At 40.3% G+C, this 22,639-nt stretch overlaps 1 protein-coding gene across 1 annotated transcript in view; it reads left to right on the forward strand.

The window, feature by feature from the left end:
* LOC145984922 (uncharacterized) overlaps window positions 1-20,957 on the forward strand; it is an 87,937-nt gene extending 66,980 nt beyond the window's left edge. The window contains exon 14 of the mRNA XM_083118323.1: window positions 20,628-20,957. Within this exon, the coding sequence (XP_082974449.1) occupies window positions 20,628-20,740 (113 nt within the window). The 3' untranslated portion in view covers window positions 20,741-20,957. The remainder of the gene's footprint in view (window positions 1-20,627) is intronic.
* The last annotated feature ends 1,682 nt before the right edge of the window (window positions 20,958-22,639 follow it).

The raw sequence follows: 22,639 nt of genomic DNA on the forward strand, positions 1-22,639 counted from the left end.
GACCCAAGCATAAACGATCTACCATAGATGAAGTTACTAATTTGTGGTGTTATTTATATTAGATACGATCTCAATTTTTTCTTAAATAACCAGCATGAATCTTTTTGGTTTCCGAAAACAAACCAATATGGAAATTGTACACCGCACGACGACAGATCATGAATTTCTACCTTCCATGTTAACTAAACTCAATGGTCTACTGATTGTTCATCTCAACAGTATTTGGACGAAATTGGACGAGGACGTTGGTAAAATGTTTTACGTCTTCAATAACAATTTACATTTCTACGAAATTCCGATCGACGGGAAACTTCGGATCACCGTGAACCCGGAAAACGTAGGCGAAATCAAAATTTCTACCGGCAAGAACATTTTTCGAATGAAGCACGACAAGGTACTTTCTAACATGGCGTACGATGTGTCTGCAGGAGATTGTCTTTACGTGGAACTCCTCGGAGATTACGACAAACTCGTTCCTCTCTTCGTAGAATTACGAATCGTCTATCCTATTATAAATAACCGTTAACAAAATGCCTAACGACATTTTCGGCCACACCAAGCGTGTGGACCACGCAGAAGAGATTCTCATGCTCGATGTCCGAATTAAAAAGTTGAGGAGCGATTTGATCGCTTTGCAGGAGACCTTAAACAAAAGTTTAGAGTCGGAGATCGCTACGCTCCAAACGCAATGTCTCGACCCCATTCTGAAAATCGATTCCGAACTGAAGACGCTGATAAAAAATTATGTCGACGTACCTTCTTACGACAACGTTCAAAATATACAGTTGAGCGTGGATTCGCTTCAAAATGATTTGGCCAAATTACAGCAATTTCAATCGAAAAATGAAGATTTGGAAAAATTGAAACTCGAAATCGAAGAACGAACTTCCGCAATCGAAAAGAATTTCTCTGAACTTCAAACCGTCGTGAACGATATATATGTAGAACGCTTGCATGTCGTCGTTTCCAAATTGCAAGAAGATTTCACCAGCACGTTGGAAGAAATTAAATCCAAGTTGCAGACTTTGGAAGATACAATGACAAACCTACCATCGTCGGACGAACTGCAGGTCATCGGTAAAAGCGTCGCGAACATAAAAATTCAATTGGAGGCTTATCGAGATTTTGAACACATTCAAACCACCATCGCTACGCTTCAGGCGTCTCTGGAATTGATCAACGAAGAAATTAAAAATATTCACGCTGAAGCAAGAGCGTTGACGAGCATACAAGACACGTTGAGCACGGTTCAGCAGAAGATCGAATATTTAGAAAATTTGAACGTCGAAACGAATCTCGCTCATTTTCATCACGTACTGGACAACATACAGGGTGACTTGGAATCGTTACGGACGAGCGTGCCTTCGAGCGAAGATTTGGAAAAATTGAAAACGGCGGTGACGGCATTATCCGATTCGAGCGACGTCAAAAGTTCGTTGAGCGATCTCGAGAGTAGGGTGGCCAATCTCCCCACCTCCAAAGAATTACACGCTTTGAAAAGGAACATATCAGGAATGCTGAAACGACTGGAAACGGAAACGGCGAACGTGGAACAGATTCGAGACGAAATCAGTTCGCTGGTGTCGCCGCTGCCCACTTCGCAGAGCGTCGCCGACCTTCACACGCAGTTTACAGAGATGCGAAGCATCGTGAACGATCTTACCGAGAAAAGTTCGAAATTGAATCAAGTCGAGAACCTTCAGAACATCGTCGTCAACATCAGAGATCAAGTTGGAGTGCTGGAATCCACGCAGGAATCGACGCTGGCCTCTTTCGGTGCCAAGTTGCAAGAACTCAACGAAAACTACAAGCAGTTGAACGTGGAAGTGAAAATCAAACCGTCATTTTCTACCGTAACGGATACCATAGTAGAGCATTTGTTGCCCATCGAAAATAAACTAGGACAAGTTCACAGTAATCTGCTCGGCGTCGACACTAAATTCGCCAAATTGTTCACCTTGCAAGCCATCGAAATCAACAGCGTACCCAATCAACAGAGAATCTCCACGTTCGTCGAAGGTAACAAACTGTACATGTTGCATCCTTATCATCCGTACTACAAGTTTCTCCTCGATGGCACGATTCAGATAAACGAATTTTCGTACTGGTCTCACGGCAGAAAAGCTAGCGTTCCCACCATGACGTTGATATCGAATCGTGGTGTCCAGAAAGCAGGAAACATTCCTCTGGCACGTTGGAACGAAACGCGCAACATATATGAAATACACGAAGACGAAGATCTTACCGTTTTCGACGTGAGTGCCGGCGATAAGCTGATCGTTCAAAACACGAGCGAGGTACCACCCTCTTTGAATCCCATCACGCTCGTGCTTCTCTTCAAACGTAATCTCTAAAAGAAAGAAATGTCTAGGCAAGCCATCGTCGAAGAATTGCATAAACCTGCACGCCGGAACTACGAACATTTGGCGGTGGTAACCAAGGGCATCGACGACCTCTGGGAAAGCGACCTCGTGGAGATGAGTAGCGGAAAGTTAAAAAACGTACATAAATTGAACAAGGGCAACAAGTACCTCCTCACCGTCATAGACACATTTTCGAAATTCGCATGGGCTCTACCTTTGAAGGCGAAAACGGGAACATGCGTCACGGAAGCATTCAAGACAATTTTTCGCGAAAGCGGCGGCAGACGACCACGGTTTTTGCACAGAATTTTACAACGCCGTATTCCAAAAGTTTATTCGGAAACACGACGTTCGACATTATTCGACCTTCAGTCACATCAAAGCCAGCATCGTGGAAAGATTTAATCGAACCTTGAAAACACACATGTGGAAACGATTCACGCTTCGGGGAAATTACAAATGGATCGACATTCTGCCGGAACTCGTCGATACCTATAATGATACGGTACACAGAACGATAGGCATGAAGCCAGCTGACGTTACCAAGTCTGACGAGCGGCGTTTAATTTCTACCGTTTACTGTCCAAAGTACACGCCCACGACAAAAAAACCTAAATTCAAATTTGGAGACCAGGTGAGGATCAGCAAATTCAAACGCACCTTCGAGAAGGGATTCACAAAAAATTGGAGCACGGAACTTTTTACGGTGGTTCGAGTTTTACCCGGAAACCGACACACGTATATAATAAAAGATAGTAGCGGCGAGATTTTGAAAGGAAGATTTTACGAAGAGGAACTCTCTAAAACAAAACACCCCGACACGTACCTCATCGAGAAAGTATTGCGTAGGAAAGGTGACAAACTGTTTGTCAAATGGTTGGGACTTCCGGAAAAGAGTTGGATCGACGCGAACAAAGTGATCTTGTGAGTACGTGGAATGTGGTGAAGCGTCTACCGGATCCGGAAAGTCAAACGAGAAAAAAAAAGAACGGCGAGTTGCTTCCCGACAGCATCCGCTGTCTAATCGTAGGTCCTTCGGGGTGTGGGAAAACGACACTGCTCGTGGACAATTTTCTCCTCGCACCGAATTGGTTAGATTGGAAGAACAGGCACCTGTACGTGTTCTCGAAAAGTTTGGAGCAATCCAAATACCAGCAACTGATGAAACTGTACGATGGTCTGGACATTGCAACGTTCGCTTCGGAAATAAAACCACTCGACAATTGTCGTGAAAATTCAGTCGTTGTGTTCGACGATCTTATCCTGGAAAATCAAAATGAAATTCGTAACTTTTTCACGCAAGGTCGTCACAAAGGAATGGATTGCTTCTACCTAGCTCAAACGTTTTCCAAAATTCCAAAACAGTTACTACGCGACAACGCTAATTTCATATGTTTGTTTCGTCAAGATCACACCAACCTCAAGCACGCGTACGATGACTACGTAGGCGGAGACATGAACTACAATCAATTTTCGGAACGCTGCTGCTCTTCTTGCTGGAACAGTGACGATTTCGGATTCGCGACGATCGACATGACGAGGAAACCCAACGACGGAAAATACAGAAACAAAATCAACGACTTTCTAAACGTTGCAACGTTGTGAGAAACGACGTGTATAAATAACGTCATGACGAAACGAAAAATCGAAGACGAAAATCTCAAGCTTCGCGATTACCTCGCGAAACGCTTCAAAGGTTGGAAATCCGAGAATCGCGGATTCTACGAAGAGAAGAAACGTCAGGATCAACCTGTGATCGATGCCATCAGCGGTCTAGGTAAAGAAATTAAAGGCGTCACGGAACAAAATAAAAATTTGATCAACGAACTCGTACCACTTGCAGCTAAAAGTTACGCTGTACCCACGCCCATTTCGAGCATTCCTTCGACGCCGTTCGAACTGAAGGATGTACCACGACGTCGAGCCATAAGCAGCACGTCTTCGGATAAAATCGAGTTGGGACCTTTGGCACGAGACTACCTGAGCACGGGGAAGTTCGACAAGGATGAAGTGTTCGGATTGTATCCCAGCATGGAAACCAACGAAGGCGGCGGTGTGGTGTGGAAGATTGGGAAATCGAAGGTGACCTTCGAAGGCAACGACATTAAAGTCAATTTAGGCGACAAGGATAGTTGGACCAGGTATCCGGGTACGGTGGGACTGTGGGAACTCGTCGCCAAAAACAGCCGAAAGATTACACCGACGAAGATTACCAAAGTTACAAGGAAATTATAATCATGACGGATGCCTTGTACCAGAACAACGACGCCTCGCAGAATAGGGTGAAATCGAGCAGCGGCGAGAAGTACAGGAATCTCATCAAACCGATTTGGAACCAGGTCAAAACAGGCAGCGGCGTCAAACGCTACAACACGTTACCCAAAGAATTCGTTTGGGTGGACGACGTGAGGAAACTCGTGGACCGATTGTTGGTGATAGCCGGCGAAGAGAATGCAGGCAATCGTAATTTTTACAACGAGAAGGTTGGCATCGTGGGCATGATCAGCACGAAACTTTCCAACTTCATCGTGAACGACGACAAGGGCATAGGTTACCTCATCAAAATCATCAACACGCTGCCTCCGAGATTCTGGAACGTGGCCGAAGGAAAGGGACTCGTGAACGACATCATCAACAAGTTACCTTTCGAGATGCATCTACCTGGCTACCAGTATTGCGGACCGGGTACCAAACTAGAGAAAAGATTGGAGAGAGGAGACAAGGGTGTGAATCCGTTGGACGCCGCATGCAAAGATCACGACATCGCTTACAACACCACTCGCACCGATCTGGATGCACGTCACGAAGCAGACAAGAAATTGGAACGTGCAGCTTTCGAAAGGTTCGTGAGCAGAGACGCATCGCTGGGTGAACGGGTCGCCGCACTGGGTACCACCATCGCCATGAACACGAAACAAAAACTTGGGTGGGGTATATAAATAACATAGAGTAAAAAATAATAATAATAACAACATGTCTCGTTTAACTGATTTGCCGCCGGAGCTACTATCTAAAATATTCAAACACGCAGTAAACAAAGATTGTGAGGATGTACATAAACTTGTAATCATAGCAAGAACGACGCCGGAATTTCACATCCCTTGTGAAATGGTTCTCAAGGACCATCTTCGGGAGATCAGCGGTCTGAGGTGCGGTGATCTCAACATTCTGCTTTCGGCCGCGGGGAAAAAATTAAACGAAAGGATGGACACGGACGATTGGTGCAAGTCTGAACAGAAGATGGCAGATATTGTAACGCACATCATCTCGTTTTCCGAAGCACGAGCTTTCTTCCTCTTACACACACTGTGAAAAATAAATAATAATATACACGTCAAAAAAAATGTACGTGTCAAAAAAAAATATGACAAAAAAATATACGTCAAAAAAAATGTACATGTCCAAAAAAAATTGCCATGGAAAAAATTTTTATCGTCAAAAAAAAAAAATTGTCTCGTCAAAAAAAAGTTGACGTGGACATCGTCAGAAAAAAAAGTTGCCTTATCGTAAAAATTTGTTATCGTCAAAAAAAATGTCTCGTCAAAAACGTTGACGGAAAAATTATTACCGTCAGAAAAAAAGTTGCCTTATCGTAAATTTTTTATCGTCAAAAAAAATGTCTCGTCAAAAAAAGTTGACTTGGAAAAATTATTACCGTCAGAAAAAAGTTGCCTTATCGTAAAAATTTTTTATCGTCAAAAAAATTTGTCTCGTCAAAAAAAGTTGACTTGGAAAAATTATTACCGTCAGAAAAAAGTTGCCTTATCGTAAAAATTTTTTATCGTTAAAAAAATTTGTCTCGTCAAAAAAGTTGACGTGGAAAAATTATTACCGTCAGAAAAAAAGTTGCCTTATCGTAAAAATTTTTTATCGTCAAAAAAAAATTTGTCTCGTCAAAAAAGTTGACGTGGAAAAATTATTACCGTCAGAAAAAAAAAAGTTGTCAAAAAAAATGTACAAGTAAAATGAAAACTTGATATATAAATAACACACATCGTGAAAAAAATCTACGAGATCTCAAAAAAAAATTCTTCGGTATATAAATAACACACATTGTGAAAAATTAAAATTCTCTAACACCCTGAAATTTCTCTTCGATATGACGACTGAAAAAATGAGTGATCTCCAAGCATTAAAACAAATGCTAAATTTGTCAGTCGAGTATGTAAAAATTCAGGAATTGGAAGTCGACAAACCCTACACGATAACTTTCGGTTCAATCGTTTCTACGCAGTATGGTCCCAAGGTGCGTCTGTTGCTCGACGGACAATACAGTCTATTTTTACCAGATCGATACGCTAACATGTTATCCGACGAGAAGCTAGCTATCTTAATCGAGAACAAAACTCGAATCGTGTACAAGGGGACAAAGGAACTTCTTGGCAAGAAAACGAAGCACGTAATAGAATTTGTTTAATCACAGACACCCCAACCCCCCGGAATATATAAATAACATACCATAAAAAAAAATGTCAACTTCTATAACTCAACTTCCTCCCGAAGTGTTGCACAAAATATTTACGTTCACGTTCGACGGGGATGTAACTAAACTCATAGACTTGTGTAAAGTAACGCCAAAATTTCGTTCACCGTGCAAAATGATTTTCATGGATCACCTCCGAGAAATAAGCGGAATGAAAAAAATGTTCCGATCCCCAGAGACTCTCTTTCGAGCCGCAAACAAAAAAATTGACGATAAATTAGACGAGCTGCACGAGTGTAGGCAGGGGAGAAGAAGATTTACCAAAGAATGGTACGCGTCGAACATTGAAACTGACGATCTTGTAAACCACATGATAGCATTAAGCGAAGCAAAAACTTTTTTTCTTTCCCAGAATACATATATATAAATAACACATCGCCACAGTTTGTTTTGAGTGAGACGATATAAATAACACACATCGTAAACCTAACGGGAAAAAAAAAGTTGTTCTCTTTCTCAGATAACATATAGCATCAAAAAAAATGAAGCCCAAGGGTGTGGTGTACCAGATACCATATTCGAATCTAAAAAATCTAGGTGCCCTCGATGGGTTACTCACCAAGAAACAACGCGAGAAGAAACGTTCTTGCTTGTCGAAAGGACACGGAATGAAATTGCTGCTCAGCACACCTCAATTGAGACGCTTGCAGCGTTCGCGGAAACAGCAAAAGATCGGAGGTTTCATATTCAGCATCCCGGCCATCCTGGCAGCATTGGGGGCCGTGGGAAGTTTGGCCGGCGGAAGCGCCGCCATCGCGAAAACCGTCATCGACTCGAAGAAGAACAAGGCGGAATTGGAAGAACAGAAACGTCACAACCTGGCCATGGAGAAGAAAGAGGGGAAGGGCGTAATGAAAAAGTTTAAAAAAAAGAAACAGCAGCACTCACCAACCGAGACATTGAATCTCTGATCCAACCATTACGAATCAAACACTTCAGAGGAGTTTTCATGTCCGACTCGTTACCTTCAAGCGTTAAAAAAAGAGAATGCGGCGTAGTCAACTTGGACGGTCAAGAAAATCCAGGCACGCATTGGATATGTTACCACAAAAACGATAACAACAAAGCATTCGTTTTCGATTCTTTCGGAGGTGTTCCACCTGCAAATTTAGTTCATTATCTGAAAACGAACAAAACCTCTATATACTACAACGACGAACGCATTCAAAATTTTGGAGACGAGAACTGCGGTCATCTCTGCCTCTCCATGCTCGCGTTTCTCTCTCAAATAAATAAGCCTACGATCGAAGATTTCCAGAAAGCATTGTGGAACCTAAAACAGCATTACTAGGATGGGCGTGTTCCATCTCACGAGCGAATCTTCGATCTTGAAACTCACGCTGCACGACGACATCGTCTATCCTAAATCCGTAGCTCTGCGTGCATTCTACAGCATGTACCTCATACCTAACGTCACGCATCACAACAACAAATTTAGCGTCGGAAGCGAACATATCGTCGTCACGCCAGGCCAATACAATCTTTCCACTTTGCAAGCTCAATTACCCAAAGGCACGTACCTTTCTCAAAATTCGGTCACGCACAGAGTGGAAATCGTGTCGGCGACGGAGACCGTGGACCTGGGCACCATGGGAGAACTTTTAGGTTTCGAGAACGACACAAAACTCGAAGCTGGCATCAAGCACGTAGCAACCAACATTCCTAAATTATTGGCCATAGAGACTCTAAACGTACACTGCAACGTAGCGGAAGGCATGATCACGAAATCTTCGGACGGGGGGTTGCTGGGAAGTCACAAGCAGACGGGAATCATCGCCACTTTCAAACCAAGTTCCGAGTTCATGGAACCGATCATCTACACACCCTCTTCGCCGATCTATTTTCCAGTATGTCGCAACCGCATAGACGACATAGAGTTGGTGGTGACGAACGAGAAAGGAGAGGTGGTGGATTTCGCAGGTGCAACGACCACTGCCATCGTGGAGATCAACGTATAATAAATAACACGCATAGTGTAAAATGGAACAAATCGAAAGTTACGAATTGCAATCTTTTCCTCCCAACCGTCGCACGTTCGCCAATCTGAACGAAGCGAACCGGGAGATCGAATACGACGTGGACGTAGGGGACGGGTTCGTTCATCCTCACAGAGCGGACCTCTACCTTCAATTCGACGTGGTGAAGAAGGAAAGCGGAGACGCGTTTCCCGCAGCAGCAAACTTGATACTCGTGGACAACTTCGTGCCTCACCTGTTCTCGCAGGTGGAGGTGAGGAAACACAACACCGTCATCGACAGAATAGATTATCCAGGCATCACGTCGACGGCAGTGGGAACGTTGAAATTATCCAAAACGGACGCAGCATACTATCAGGCCGGGGGGTTCGAAGCCGGGACCAAAATATCGACGAGAAGTCACACGGTGCTATTTCCCATGCGTCTGCTGCCTGGTTTCTTCTCGGACTACAAGGAGATCATGTGGAAGGGAGGACTGCGCGTCACATTTCGAAGAGCGGCCAACGACAACGACGCACTGATGCGATACGCTACTTTGGGTCCGGACGGCACCACGCCGATAGCCAACACTTTACCCGAAGCAGCCAAGTGCGTCATCCGGAGCATGGAGTTGAGAATGCCGATCGTGGAATACGAGACGAACTACGCCCTCAAGTACAAAGCGGAGATATTGAAAAGTCAGCAGGTACCGATTTACTTTCACGGTTACCAGTGCGTGCAGAAGTTAGCGTCGGGAAGTCACATGGAATTCGACGTGACGACTCAGTTCAACAACATACAGTTCGACATGCCAGATTTCGTCATTGTACTTTTTCAGACCGGGAGGGACAACAATCAGGAAAAAGATTCCAGCAAATTCGACGACTGCAAGATCAAGAACGTTTATCTGAAGAACGGTAGGAACGAAGTGTTCCCGCGCGAGAATTACAACCTCGACATGACCAAAAACGATTACCTCAAACTTTACGAAGCGTTCTCGGCTTACAAACGCGTGACCGAGGGAAGCGTGGACATGTATTACACACCCAGCGAATTCAAAGCCCGGAGACCCATGTTCGTCATCAACACATCTAAGAGAAAGCAGGTGGTGGTCAACGATCGAACCAACATCAAGATCGTCTGCGAGTTCAACAGTCCGTTGCCCGAGGATACTCTATGCAGCGTCATCCTGGTCGCAGAGAAGTCCTTCGTCCACGACGTGAAGAACGAGAGGCTCACAGAGCAGTTTTAAAATATATCGCCTTCGTCGAGCAAGAATGGCTTTTTCTACAATCCCAATTACAAAATTTTTAATCTAAAACACACTCCAATAGGTTTGTAGAGTTTTAGGATCAATTCGAATTTCTTGAAAAAAAAATTGAGGGGGGGGCGCTTGCTTGTAGTTGAGTAGTTATCATCAAAACCTATCCAACAAACCCACAATCATCATCCTAGCTCAATTAGGAGCCGAGAAAATCAATGTCTTGGAAAACGTCTTAAGATAATTGTCTTAAGAAAATTTTCTTGACAGACCGGAAGTAACATCTTGACAGACCGGAAGTCGACTTCTTAAAGATTAAGATATTTGTCTTAAGACGTTTTCCAAGACATTGATTTTCTCGGCTCCTATGGGACCTACAACAATGTAACTTTTTGGTCTAGTGCCTTCACGGATCTCCCCTAACTCTATCGCCTTTGGATTCAGAACAACTCGCATATGTGATGTGGTCAGCACCACGCAACCACACAGCAGACAGGGTCTCCCCCATGCCGCAGTGGTAGCGTCAATTGCCTTGTAATCGGCGGGTCCCCGGGTTCGATACCCGGTGGAGGCACACATTGATTCGGATCCCACTTTAAACTGTAGGTCCAGTCCCCGATTAGCCTCACCGTGCATAAAGTGGACTTAAAACAGCAACTCAAAACACAGCAGACAGCCCCTGCAATCATAGTCATAGCCTTTGAGCTGAAAATTCACATTCATAAAAAAATCTATAGTCTGCACAGTCGACCATTTCGTAGTACCTCTAAAGCCATAAGCTCAGCAGGAATTGGGGCCTACAGTTTTTTTTTCTGAGCACCTACAGTTTTTTATCTGAGCAGAAATGGACCTACTGTTTTTTTTATCTGAGCAGAAATGGGCCTACAGTTTTTCTCTGAACATAAAAAATGGGTCTACAGTTTTTTTTTCTTCTGAACATAAATGGGCCTACAGTTTTTTTTTATCTGAGCAGAAATGAACCTACAGTTTTTTTTTATCTGAGCAGAAATGGACCTACAGTTTTTTTTATCTGAGCAGAAATAGACCTACAGTTTTTTTATCTGAGCAGAAATGGGCCTACAGTTTTTTCTCTGAACATAAAAAAATGGGCCTACAGTTTTTTCTCTGAACATAAAAAAATGGGTCTACAGTTTTTTTCTTCTGAACATAAATGGGCCTACAGTTTTTTTATCTGAGCAGAAATGGACCTACAGTTTTTTTTTTATCTGAGCAGAAATGGGCCTACAGTTTTTCTCTGAACATAAAAATTGGGTGTACAGTTTTTTTTCTTTTGAACATAAATGGGCCTACAGTTTTTCTCTGAACATAAAATTGGGGTCTACAGTTTTTTTTTCTTCTGAACATAAATGGGCCTACAGTTTTTTTTTCTGAGCATAAAAAGTTAAAACAGTTAAGATCCGAACCACACTTTCCACTTGATATCAAACGCAATAAAGAAATGGCCTAATAATGTGTCCCGCACACACATTTTTTTTCCTATCAACAAACGGTACACAAACAAAAAAATGCATGCTAAAAATGTATGTGTAGTTCTGCGAGTGTATTTTCTTCAACAATACGTTAAGGGCTGTTTGGTTTGTTTCATGGGAATCCCATCCACAATCCCTTTCACGTCTGTTTTGGTTAGTTTCAAGAATCAACTCGCAAGAACATGCAAGGTACAAACTTTTTATCTGGCAACAAAGAGAGAGAGAGGAGAGAAAAAAAGAGAGAGAGAGAAGAGAGAGCCAAGAAAAAAAAACTTTTTTACTTTGTGTTCTGCGAGTATATTTTCTTCAACAATACGTTAAGGGCTGTTTGGCTTGTTTCATGGGAATCCCATCCACAATCCCTTTCACGTCTGTTTTGGTTAGTTTCAAGAATCAACTCGCAAGAACATGCAAGGTACAAACTTTTTATCTGGCAACAAAGAGAGAGAGAGGAGAGAAAAAAAAGAGAGAGAGAGAAGAAAGAGCCAAGAAAAAAAACATTTTTACTTTGTGTTCTGCGAGTATATTTTCTTCCACAATACGTTAAGGGCTGTTTGGTTTGTTTCATGGGAATCCCATCCACAATCCCTTTCACGTCTGTTTGGCTCGTTTCAAGAATCAACTCGCAGAACATAACACCAATAAGAAAACATATCATGCAAGGTACTTACTTTTCTCTGGAACACACACTCAACAGGAACAAAAAAACTTTCTATTCTTTGTGTTCTGCGAGTGTATTTTCTTCAACAATACGTTAAGGGCTGTTTGGCTTGTTTCATGGGAATCCCATCCACAATCCCTTAACGTCTGTTTTGGTTAGTTTCAAGAATCAACTCGCAAGAACAGTCGCTCTAGATGATATGGAAGTTTCCATGGCAGAGCTTCGGATTATAAGAGGATGCGAGGAGTGATATGTTGAGTAAAGTGGCGTAATCCGCATCAGAAAATAGTCCCTCAATTCCATTGTCTGAACTGAACATCATCGCACCCCACGCTTTCGATGAAAAGCCCGGAAGTACTCTTCCGCTCTCCTATTGTTCAGTGAACATGAAGAGATTTTTCCCCCTTCACGCAGCACACTCGATTTCAAATACCGCTACAATACCAATTTTTACATCATGAGGAGCAATTTACAGAAAAATATCGTAACAGGGGTCCAAAACATCGTAGGAGAGGTCCCCTGTTAGGTCGTAGCAGGGGCCAGGGATTTCCTTAACAAAAATAAATTTTGATTATCACACACACACACACATTGTAGAAGATCACACCTGAGAGTTTTAAAAAAACACATCGTGGCAGATTACACTGAGAGCAGAAGCCTATATTAGCAGGTCGTAGTAGATTACACTAAGGGACCTTACAGTGAGAGGAGACAGCAGCCTTATAGGAAAGTCATTTCAAAAGTAGGTCAAAGGACGAGTTAGCATAAGAGCAAAAATTTGCAGGAGGTAAAAAATAGCTTAAAAAGTGATGCCAGAGCTTTTTCTGTCCATTTTTCTCTCATTGTAGGTTAGTTTAGTCCGTAAAACGTCGTAAAATAAAAAGTAGGTCAAAGGATGGGTCCAGAACGTACGGTTCCACCTACTTCGACTAAAACCAACAATATGTGAATTTCTTAACAATATAAAATAAAATGACTGCATTTTCCAGCAGGTACAAATGCCTTGAACGTGCCAACAAAGCTCCAAATGTTCCTGCTCGAACATTACGGCTTTTTTTATTATTTAATAAATTGATAGATTTTCTAAGTGCGGGAAACACAAACAAGTAAGATATTTTGTTCCGAAATGTGGCTCGCGTAAGAAAAATCTCTTGTATCTCGGAGTACTTTCGTATCCGTAAAACAGGTTTCATGCACACTCAAAAAAGGGAGGAAGGTGTAAATGCTTACGACACCAAACCTAACGCTCCTAACCTGGTGAAAACGTAAAATTACTATCAGCATCGAACCTAACACTGTAAAATTATTATAAATACAATTAAATCTGATCGCAAGAAATCCTACCAAAGATTACTACATACCTTGAAAATACAATTTTCCGCTATGTGGTTACAGGGTGAAGTCACCTGCAGGAATGATAACCCACCTTGCATAGTTCACGCCACAGCAAGGTCACTGATGCCAGAGCAGTAACCCGATTTTCGCTACACAATTTTACTCTCTTTGCAATCACATGTCTATTTTGTTACAGTCACCATTGAGTTGTTTACATCGTACATATTAAAAAACATATATCTATCCTACTTGCCCATCATGAATCCATGTGGGACTGCTCGGGGCCTCCGAGATACTTATACTTGTGTACGGGCCTAACACCAGCTTCCGTGATATCACAGGATTAGTCAAGTATAGTCTATTGACAACATTTAACAAAGTGCATTGTACGTAAGAATATAAAATTTAGTTTTATGAGTGAATAGTCCTCTCTTATTCCTTCAGAACGTTGCAGATGTTAAACGACATTGGAAAATACGTAAATAATATTGATAAAAGTAAAAAAAAAATATTTACCGTTCTGCATAAAGTATCTTTATTCTTCAAATTACCAATGGAAAAAAGCGATATAGATAAAATTTCATCCTACATTTCGAACTTACTGTAAGTTCGTAAACAAATATCGTCATTAGTATATAATTGCTATTAAATTGCTGTGAAATGAGAACTTAGTGTCAAAGTTATGTATTCAAGATAATTTTGTAAAAGTTTACGTAGAGATGGTTGAGGAAAGAGCTTGTAAGATTAGAATTTCGTATTAAATGAGCTTTCCAACTTTCGAAAATCAATTCCCGTGTCTAATTTGATAAATATTTAATTTTCCAGAAATCTGGTAAATCTTTGGATGCACAAGTTCCCGTGGTTTGGTTGTAAGTTACATTTATTAAAATCATTGTTCGCATCAAAATCTTACATGCAAGCAAAGAGAGAAAGTGTACAAATACTAATGCAACAAACGTACTAGCCTAACCTATTCGCAGTACCTAGAGGCTAAGAACACAAATCTTAAATGACCTAACAGTAATTCAAACCTTTGAAAAGGGATTTGCGATCACACGGAAAATGAAACTCGTTGAGAATATTATTGCAACTGGCAAACAACTTACTTTAATTAAGAAGTTCAAAGCAAGAAGCAACAGGACACAATAAACCTCATGCTCTATCAGGATATTATTGTTAAAAGAATATCGTATTCTAAAATCCTTATAATTATATCCCTTCTCGGTAAACAAGTTAGATAATGGTAAAAACCAAGGGACAAGTTATTTTAAAGGATAAGGCGTACGTTTTAATATACAGTATGTAACATTGTTATTCGTACACATAGAATTTCCGAGGAAAAATGTCATATCTACTAGTAAATATAATCATTTTCATATGTACCTGGAAATTAATGTTAATTTAGGTTTCACCAACAAATGTCAATAAAAATGTATGTTCAAAGTGCATAAACAGAGCACATAATTTGTGTGAAAATAGAAAAACACGCTGTTTCATGAAACATTGTTATTCGTACAGGCAAGAGTTTCAATCTTCCTCGCATGCAGCGCCACCGCTATTCGGGCGATTTCGTGCAGTTTGCAACTTTGTAACAAGTTTGAACATACAGGCGCGCTCCCCGTCAAGCGGAATGCTAGCGTAGGTATTGTTGTAGACCTATCGTCTATCTATCATCGTGTTCGAAATGGGCAAAGTGAAGGAACTTAGTTCCGGCCTGAAGGATGTTATTATAAATTTGGCCCTTAGAGGTTATTCGTTAAGAAAAATTGGACACACAGTCAATGAACCACACTCCACAGTTCAATACATAGTAAACAAATTTAGAGAGGAAGGTTCAACATAGAATGTGGCGAGAAAACCAAAAGAGAGACAGTTGAATAAATGTGTTGAACGCTTTATTTTAAAAAGAGTGCGAGAATACCACCGACTAAGTGTTCCTTAGTTACGACCGTTAGTAGAAAATGTTGCTGGCAAGATGATGTCCGATCAAACTGTCCGACGTGCCTTGTGGAAGCATGGATATCTTGGCAGAATACAATGAAAGAGGCCGTATGTAAATAAGGTGAATCGCAGGAATAGACTTTCATTCGCGAGAGATCACATCCACAAGGACCAGGAATTTTGGGATAGTGTCATATGGTCAGACGAGTCGAAGATTAATATACTAGGGACGTTCAATATATAAGTTTCCCTGTGCTATAAAATATTGTATAAAACAATGCCATTAAAAAGAAGCACATGGTTGACAAGCGCCATCCTTCGTCTACAAGGAACAACAATCGATTCGTTATCAGACGTGAAGGCGCATGCGCTCAAGGGCGAAAAGTAAATGCTTGTTCGGAAAACGCGGGCTCACGTCATAAGGAGTTCAGAAGCGAGCGTGGATGCTACGGGCGTTCTGCTTATGGACTTTTTGGAACGAGGAAGAACAATTAACGCTGACCCTTATTGTCAAACATTGGATAAACTGAAAAACGCAATTCGACATAAGCGACCAGGTCTCCTGTCAGCTGGTGTCATTCTTCTTGACGATAACGCTCGCTCCCACTCAGCAGTGCAAACACAACACAAAATTGAAGAATTAGGGTGGGAACGGCTGCCCCACCCTCCATACAGCCCCGATTTAGCGCAGAGTGATTTCCATCTTTTTCTGGTGTTAAAGTCTGAATTTCAAGGTTACCGTTTTGAAACAGATGAAGTGAAGCGGAATGTGAGAATAGTGCTCAATAGCCAGAGCCCTGATTTTCTTGCAAAGGGTATGGACAAATTGGTGCAACGGTGGGACAAATGCCTGAATCTCTATGGGGATTATGTGGAGAAGTGAGGAAGGATCCTCCTACATATGTATGTATAGTTTTCTAATGTATCTTAAAAATATATTTTTTTACAGCATAGGGAAACTTATATATTGAACGACCCACGTATACGGGTCAGATGGGGATAAATATGGTCTGGAGAAAATCAAATAAAGACAATGATCACATTAACACAGTTCCAACAGTTAGACACGGTGGTGGGTCATTAATGAATTACAGCTGTACATCGTTCAAAGGTGTTGGTACCATCCAGTTTATTGATGGTATCATGGTGGATGCATATGTCTATTTGGACATATTGAAGAACAATGTAAAGCAGAGTGCCCAAAAAAATGAACATGCAGCCTATCTACAGATTCCAACAAGACAATGACAGTAAGCATAAGGCGCGAGTTAACATGACTTGGCTAATATTGAATGTGCCAAAACTACTACAAACACCAGCTCAAAGTCCAGACTTAAATTCCATTGAGCATTTATGGGCAATTTTGAAGAGGCCAGTCCATAAAGCAGGCGTCAAGTCCAAACAAGAGTTGAAAACTGTTGTTCAAGCCGAGTGGAATAAAATAAGCTCTGAAACATGTCGGAAACTGGTTAATTTTATGAAGAACGGGTGTCAAGCAGTAATCAAAACCAAATGATACGCATCAAAGAATTAGAACTGTCAGTCAATTTGTTCAGAATATACTATTTTCTTTTATATTATTAAGTGTACGAATAGAAACGTTGTACAAAAATTGCATGTTTCTCTTTCAGTTTCATTTAATTTATTATTGTCATTGGTTATACAGAATTTGGGTAAGATTTTATGTTCCTAATGATATTAGTTATTAAATTATAAAGAAACAATTTCAAAAGAGTGTACTTCCTTTCAGATATTAAAGCATTTTCTTTGAATATCCGCGTGTACGAATAAGAATGTTACATACTATATATCAGCGTGTGTTTCATTCATCCCTAACAACGACAATTTAATTCTAACTGTACCTGAATATGTACTGAAATCGTGACATGCAATATTGTAAGTTGATAATTATATTTTCCCCTTGTACTTGTGATATTTAGAACAGGTTGAGATAATATCTCACTCTCCTACTTTTCAACATAGCATAAATGTAAATAAAGCAAATGTGTTACATGAAATCACAATTTTCACTTTAGCAACTTCTCTACAACTTGTCTATATTTCCAAAAACCTTAAATGTTGGTGGCACAAGTGCACGTTTTTATATAGTTCGCTAACTAGATCGCAATAATCAAAACGATCTTCTCGTTTTTGACAGAAAAAATCGACAAAGGGAAAATATAACATCGATTACTGAGTAAAAAGGTACAAAATTATCCACGTTGTATTTGTGAAATACGTAAAAGGTAAAAAAAAAAGGTAAAGTGTTCCCCTGTGCATAGCACCACGCCATGAAGGCGTATAGGGGGTGTGGGGGTAACGCCCCACACTTTCTTGATCCGGTCGTGAGTGGGGGTGATGTGATCAGCATCACGCCCCTGACCGCCTTTACCCCCCAGGGTTACCCCCAGGTACCCATGTTATTCGACGCTGGGTGGGCGCCGGAGCCGCTTCCATCGTTAGAAAAGTTCCCGGATTTGAACCGGAATGGGGATCGAACCCGGGACCTTTTTGTGAAATACGTAGGCTAATAAAATTGAACAAAGTCGTAAAATTCTATTGATGTATATTACATTTCTTTCACCTCATTGTATATCATGAAGCACATAATTCTTGTAAATTGGAACATAGCATGAAGAAGTAAGTGAATATCCTCCACTGTGACTAGAAAGAAAATGTGTTAAAGACGTAACTCTTGCACTTTGAACTGCACAATTTGAGACGACGTATGAGCAATAATACGGACATTTTTTCATGTTAAATAAAGGAATATTATACGTAGTTACAAGGTCGGCATCCATGTAATTAATATTACCATTCAGCTCTGTTCACAAATTCTTAAATGTCGTATACTTTGCACTGATTGAACACAGACTTTTGTTTTTTACTAACTAACTAACTCCCTAGCCTTCTTAAACCCGAAGGTTCATGGCTGCAGCAACACAGGCCTTCCATCTTTCCCTATCTTGAGCAAGTTCTATATACTCTTTTCCATCCCTACCAATTTCCTTTAGGTCCATCTCAACGTTGTCCCTCCATCTTCGTCTTGGCCTTCCTACAGGTCTCTTACCATCAGGTTTCCCAACAAGAATCCTGTAAACTCCTCTTTCCTCTCCCATTCGTGCCACATGGCCTGCCCACCTAAGTCTTCTTGATTTAATTATTCTAATAATATCTGGACATGAATACAAATTATGTAGTTCTAAATTAAATAAGCTTCTCCACTCACCAGTCTCCTCATCCCTTTTAGGTCCAAAGATTTTCCTAAGGATCTTATTTTCAAATAATCTCAATTTATGTTCCTCTTTCAATGTAAGGGACCAAGTTTCACATCTATATAATACTACAGGCAAAATTGCTGTTTTGTATATTTTAACTTTTAGTTTCTTAGATATTAAACGAGAAGACAAAAGTTTATGAAGAGAGAAGTAACATGCATTTCCTGAATTAAGCCTACTTTTTATTTCCTCTTTAATACAATTTTCATTTGCTAATATTACTTCTAAGTATTTGAATTTGGAAACTGGTTCAAACGAGTTGTTATCAATAATTAGACTTTGATTATTACCTAACACTTGGTTTCGGCCTGTAATCATATATTTAGTTTTCTCCTTGTTAACTTCCAAACCTATCTCTTGAGCAGTTTTGAAAAATATTTTAGCATTATTCTTAATTGTATTCACATCATCCCCCAGTAAGTCTACATCATCTGCATATGCTAACAACTGAGTCACACCATTTAATTTTACGCCAAGGGTCCCGGGTTCGAATCCCGGTCGGGCTTGGTTGTTTGTGAATGTCCATTCATCACTTTCATCATTTCATCACTCATCCCCATCTTCGCAAATTAGCCAAGAGGCACAAAACGCGAAGTAAAATAAACTAAATCACTCACTCACTCACCATTTAATTTTAGTCCTTCTTTAGTTTCTTTTACCTTCCTTACAGCATATTCTAAGGCAAAATTAAAGAGCAATGGAGATAATGCATCTCCTTGTTTTAACCCATCATGAATTGTAAATTTGTCAGACATATTAATACCAACACGAATTTTACTTTCTGTTTCACTGGTGCATATTTTTATCATACTAACAAGCTTCTTAGGTATTCCAAACTCTACTAAAATATTATATAATTTATCTCTTTTGACCGAATCATATGCTTTTTTGAAATCAATGAATAGCTGATGGACATTTTGATTATATTCCCACTTTTTTTCAAGTGTCTGTCTGATGTGAAAAATTTGACCTGTAGTTGATCTGTTACGTTTAAATCCACATTGATAATCACCTATAATTTCATTAGCATATGGGGTTAGTCTTGTTAAAAGAATGTTAGATAATATTTTATATGTTGTTGAGAGTAGAGAAATTCCACGGTAATTATTGCAGTTCATTTTATCACCTTTTTTAAACACAGGAACAATTATGGATTCTTTTCACTGTTGAGGGATTTCTTCTTTATTCCATATTAAACAAATTAATTTATGAATTTGACATATTAACGAATTTCCACCATATTTAATTAACTCAGCTGGTATTAAATCAATGCCAAGTGCTTTGTTATTCTTTAGCCTTTTAATAGCATCTTTAACTTCAGTCAAGTTAGGCTCTGGAACTAAAGGTTCTGCTGTGTGGACTTCATTTTTACTAACATATAATTAAATGTTGTACTACATACAAAGGCAAAAATTTACTTGTAACTGATCAGGAGACAATTATCTTTAGTTTGCGATAACAATTATTGTTCTTACTCTGAAATGAATACATTTAAAGGACCACCTATGTATTTTTAAGCGATGGATTTTTATGTATGATGGTGCAGAAATTGTCAAAAGTCTTCTATTAGTTCTTGAAGCTCTTATTGGGTCAAATAAAGCGCACGAACATGATGATGGACAATTTGCACGGTAATACTTATGGATTCTACTGTACATCCGCAAATATGGTAATCTGTACTAACATTGAGTCAGATGTCTTTAAGTTTCAACTTCATTTCAGTAAAACTTAACTCATATTTTTTTCACTTTCCATATGTATATCATGCAGCTGTAAGTTATACCATTTAACATTTCTGTTCTCAATTTCGTATTCAAAGAAAGGATAATTTTAATTGTTACTATTTCTTTTATTTTGCAGTGTCTATTGGTGGTGTCTTTAGTCTGTTCCTTGGAGCCAGTTTAATGAGTGTGGTGGAACTTATTTATTTCATCTTTGTGAAAACACTGTTACTGCTCATGCAGAACTATTAGTATTGTGCTTTATCAGTTTGCACAAATACTGCAACAAAGTATGTGAATAACTTAGAGATGCACTATTTTCACATACTATATAGTTTAACAACAGTAAATAAACTGAAAAAGAACAGCATACAGATTCAATACAACAATTGTATCATGTATATGTTCTCTCTCAACCACTGTACTATATTTAATGTTTGCCAAAGATTAAGTCCACTAGGATAATCGACACTGGACCTACAATTGAAAGTGGGATCTGAACCACAACGCAATGTTCCTCCACCAGGGATTCAACTTAGGACTCGAGGATTACAATTTGCTGCACTACCATGCTGACAGGAAGGCCTCATTTTATATTTTTAAAAAATGAACAAAATGTAATGAATAGCTGAAGATCTGTATTGTAAATATAAAAATTAACTTCCATGGTGTTGTGCCATTGCCCAAATTCAGGCAAACATGAGAACTGCATATTTTGTTGCTTTATAACCTAATGAAACAAAGGAGATTTGAAATAGTTACGTATCTACTGGTGAACAAGTTCTACATTATTCTTTGCCAATTTTTCCATTTCTTCACTTTCATGCACATATTTTTTCGCAGTGATATAAATTTCAGTTTCAGATACTTACTCAAAAAGTAACTCAGTTTGATTTACAATTGGTCATTATGAATAATAACGCAATTGTAGTTACCGTTAGTCGAAAACAACTTCAGTTAATTTTACAATTGTAGTAAGAAGAAATAATAATAACACGTGGCGCAACCAAGGATAATATATAGGTAATGCTTGGTGCAACACCCCATTGAGGGTCCGGGTCTACATACTGACTGCCAGCCTTACTCACTCCTGATTCTACTCACTCACTCACCAAAGGTGGAGATCATCCAACCAGTTATGGGGTGATGTGTGGTCAGCACGACGAATCCACAGTATTAGTTGTAGGTTTTCATGACCAGGTTACACTACTCATTCGTAGCTCCCCAATTTTCTCGCGATGTTGGGTGGCCACTGGTCCCATACACAAGGCAAAAACTCAAGAGAAAAGTTGTTATGCTTCCTCTAGGAGACTCGAACCTGCACGCATCGCATAGCCGGAGTCCAAAGCATGACGCCTTAGCCCGCAAGGTTAAGTCTCTGCGCAAGAAGTGAAGCGAGACGGCCCCATAAATGAACACGTGAGAGAGAATGGGATTGAATTGGGGGAAAAACTGCAGTTACCAGCCATCACAGCAACGTGTACTGCTTCGCTCTGCCCACTCGATTCCCCACCCTTCTCTGCCGATATGCGCGGCCTTGCTCCAGTGATAGACGGGACAGAGTATGCACGATTTCTATCGACATGGACGTCCAGAAGGGAGGGGCAAGTGTTGGCCACGGCAGCTCCTTCCCCTGAACTTGTCCTTGAAAATTTGCTATTAAAATCTTTTCATCGCCGTAGAGTTAGGCAACACACATAACGCCTTGCAGGGAAGCGAGTATTTCAGAATCTAGGTGTTCCAATTTTTAATTCCTGTGGCTGTGCGTGTGTCCCCAAGAGCTAAAAATTAAAAACAAAGAGGGAATCAAGAAACCAGAGGGCTGGATTTCCTCTCATCCCCTCTCCAAATACAGGTCTATCATATTTAGGTTCTTCGATTCCTGGGCATCAAGTCAAACGCCTGATCATGCATCCTGAATAATTAATTTGAGAACAGCTACACAAGTATTGTATGTGTTTGTGTCATGAATGACGAAATGCAATAAACATATCCTATCGGTGTGCTGATTACTATGGAACTGTCGTTCCATATCGTATCGAACTAGGACGTTTATCGATGCTAGTAGCGAGCACCAGCTTCAAAATATTACGCCAATGACCTAGAAATGAGACACGCAAAATCATCTCTTTAGAAATTCAACACATTCGT

The sequence above is a fragment of the Lepisma saccharinum genome, chromosome 1, assembly GCF_977018435.1.
Source record: "Lepisma saccharinum chromosome 1, izLepSacc3.1, whole genome shotgun sequence".
NCBI lineage: Eukaryota > Metazoa > Arthropoda > Insecta > Zygentoma > Lepismatidae > Lepisma > Lepisma saccharinum.